Genomic DNA, 2,830 nt, shown 5'->3' with positions numbered 1-2,830 from the left:
GAGCTTGCAGTGAGCTGAGATCCGGCCACTGCGCTCCAGCCTGGGTGACAGAGCAAGACTCCGTCTCAAAAAATAAAAATAAAAATAAAAAAAAAAAAGAAAGAATGTGTTTTCTCCAGTTTGGGCACCAGGTTATATACATGTTAATCTATTAGATAAAACTTAATAATTGGGTTAAACGAATCTATTATATACATAACAATTTTATCAATTACTGTGCAAGAGGTATTACAAACCTCTTTACTGTGTTGATTAGATTTGGCTGGATACAACAGGGAAAAATTCCCACAAAATAATAATAGCTTACAAAAGTTAGAAGTTGGTCTGAACTTCTTTTTTTGAGAAAGATAAATAAACTCTATCTATGCCTTAGTGTCCAGAGATGATGAAAATAATTCCATAGTGAGCCTGGACTATAGAATCTGGTTACTCCTTCCCTGTAGCTACCAGGGATTGTGGTTTCTTCCCTCCATGTTCCCTGCCACCTATGACTGATAGCCACAGGTGACTCACCTTTTCTAGGAAGAACATCTGTGGGACTCATGGCAGTCTGTGTATTATGAGAGTCACATCTTTCTCCTGCACTGAGACCTGTGTTCCCCACCTTGCAGGTATATTTTTCACTGAATCCAGGTAGGATTTTATCGAAGCTATATCCTTGGATAAATAAATTGGCAAAATATATTTCATAAATATTTGTCTCTTTGTTTTTGAGGTTTTTTCCCATAAGTGAAGGCCCCAATTGTCCATAACAGATTTTATTCTCCAGAGATCCATCAGACTCCTTTACATAGCTAACCCCTTTCCTTATATGTCATACAGTCACTTGATTGTATCTTCTCCCACTCATTCTCTGATTTAACATCCCCTGTAATACTCACCCTGTGGTTTCTGTCTGAGGCCTTCACACACATTTTCAGTAAACAGTCCAGACTGTTTGTGTGATGTTACTAATACCACTGCCTGTCCTTTGACCATGCTGAGTCCTGGGATGCTTCTTAACATACAATGTCATAGAATGAAATTTCCTTAATTCTATTCACATTTCAGCCCGTTGCAAGTTTTTTTGTCCTCATCTGTCATCTCATTGCCTCGTTCAATTATTCTAAAGAAGTGTATTGTGAAATTGATATACAGTAAAATATTTTTAGTGCATGTGTAATAGAAAATAGTTTTCTAAAATCACTTTTTAAAAAATTTTACATTTGGTGGTACATGTGCTGGTTTGTTAATCGGTATCTTTCATGATGCTGAGGTTTAAGCTTCTAATGATCCTGTTACCCAAATAATGAGTGTATTACCTGATAGATAGTTAGAAAATAGTTTTAGATTGAAAGCTGGTTCTAGCTTATCTACGTCTTAACATAGACCAACCATAAAATGAATGTAGAATGTATATACATTCCTGGAATACTTCTATGACACCCATTTTTGAGGGCTGCTTACATGTCAAGCATGTTGCTTGGTATTTTCTGTCTCTTACCACCTTTTTTCCTACTAGCACATTCGCAGCATGTTGCTTTTCCCCATCTACACACAAAAATCGTGAAACAAGAAGACTCGAGGCATTCAGTGATTTCCCCCAAGCACTGCCTAGGTACCAGCAGACCCTCAGTTCTAACCAAGGTCTGACTGATGCTTCCTTCAGTACTTTTAATCAAAGGCCAAGCAACTGAAACATTAACTCATTGTATCTGCAGGTCATCACCGAGTGGTCTTCTCACATCATCCTTCAGGCAGCACCAAGAGTCACTGGCAGCAGAGAGAGAGAGGCGGCGGCAGGAGAGAGAAGAAAGGTTGCAGAGAATAGAGCGGGAAGAAAGAAACAAATTCAGGTAAGAAGGATCTTAAGATTTTTTTTTAAATAATGAGTTAAAAATTAAAGCACATGACTTTACAGCTGTATACGTTTAATATTGGTATTAAAGGAAGTAATGAAAATTCTGTCTGTATTTTTAAGGAAGAGAAAGACATACCTGAAATAGGCTGGATCTGGTTTGTTATGGCCTTTGTTTCTCTAACCATATGGCAGGAAGTACAGTCAGCCAAATACAATTAGGAACTCATGTATTCTTGAGTCCTCCATTGTCTGCAGTGGTCCTATCCAGGCCTTCCCGATGACAGAGAGCCTAATTATCTTAACTTAATTTGCCATCTCTTCCTAATGGTCCTCATGTTTTATTCATGCTCCATCAGATGCCCAAAAGGAAATGCTTTTCCCACTTTCTGGTTCGCCTTTTGATCCCTGTAACAATCTTCAATATATTTTTTTAAACAATAATCTCTTGCTATGTGGGGGGAAAAGTCATTGTGTTGATTACTCTCAACCCATTTCCCCCTCATCTCCTGATCTCTGTACAGCTCCAAGGATGTGTTCCTGGATATAGCTTATTCCAGGTTCCATATCTTGGCCTGTCTGTCCCCACTGATCCCAGTGTGCCTTGGCTTCTCCTTCAGCCAATCCACCTGTTCTCCACATTCTCCAGGTCATCCTCCTTCACATCCATCCCCTGGGTTTAATGCTGTGCTGTGCTTTATGGAATGAAAAACAGTTGCTGTGTCTCTCCTTGCACATTACTTCCTTCTACTCTTCCTTATCTCCTTTTTCCATTTTTCCCCTTTCTTCCCCACCTCCTCCTCCTATACTTTCTCTTCCTTCTTAATCCTTCCAAGTCATTTACCCTATAGCTTCTACATTCTTTCCTTTCATTTTTCTCCCCTTCTCTACCTCCTGTTTCCTTAGCTTAGTTTCTTTTTCAAACAATATTACCATCAATTATTCCCCATTAAATCTACAAGGAATATAAGGCATTGTCAATGAAGATTTAGA

General features: G+C 38.7%; 1 protein-coding gene across 1 annotated transcript in view; it reads left to right on the top strand.

The window, feature by feature from the left end:
- Positions 1-2,830, top strand: part of FHOD3 (formin homology 2 domain containing 3) — a 245,489-nt gene that overhangs the window by 141,520 nt on the left and 101,139 nt on the right. Inside the window, exon 7 of the mRNA XM_011943648.1 lies at positions 1,701-1,835. Coding sequence (XP_011799038.1) covers positions 1,701-1,835 — 135 coding nt within the window. The remainder of the gene's footprint in view (positions 1-1,700; positions 1,836-2,830) is intronic.

The sequence above is a fragment of the Colobus angolensis genome, unplaced genomic scaffold, assembly GCF_000951035.1.
Source record: "Colobus angolensis palliatus isolate OR3802 unplaced genomic scaffold, Cang.pa_1.0 Scaffold220, whole genome shotgun sequence".
Classification (NCBI taxonomy): Eukaryota; Metazoa; Chordata; class Mammalia; order Primates; family Cercopithecidae; genus Colobus; species Colobus angolensis.
The sequence above is the reverse complement of the archived record's forward strand: the minus strand, read 5'-3'. Positions and strand labels throughout refer to the sequence as shown.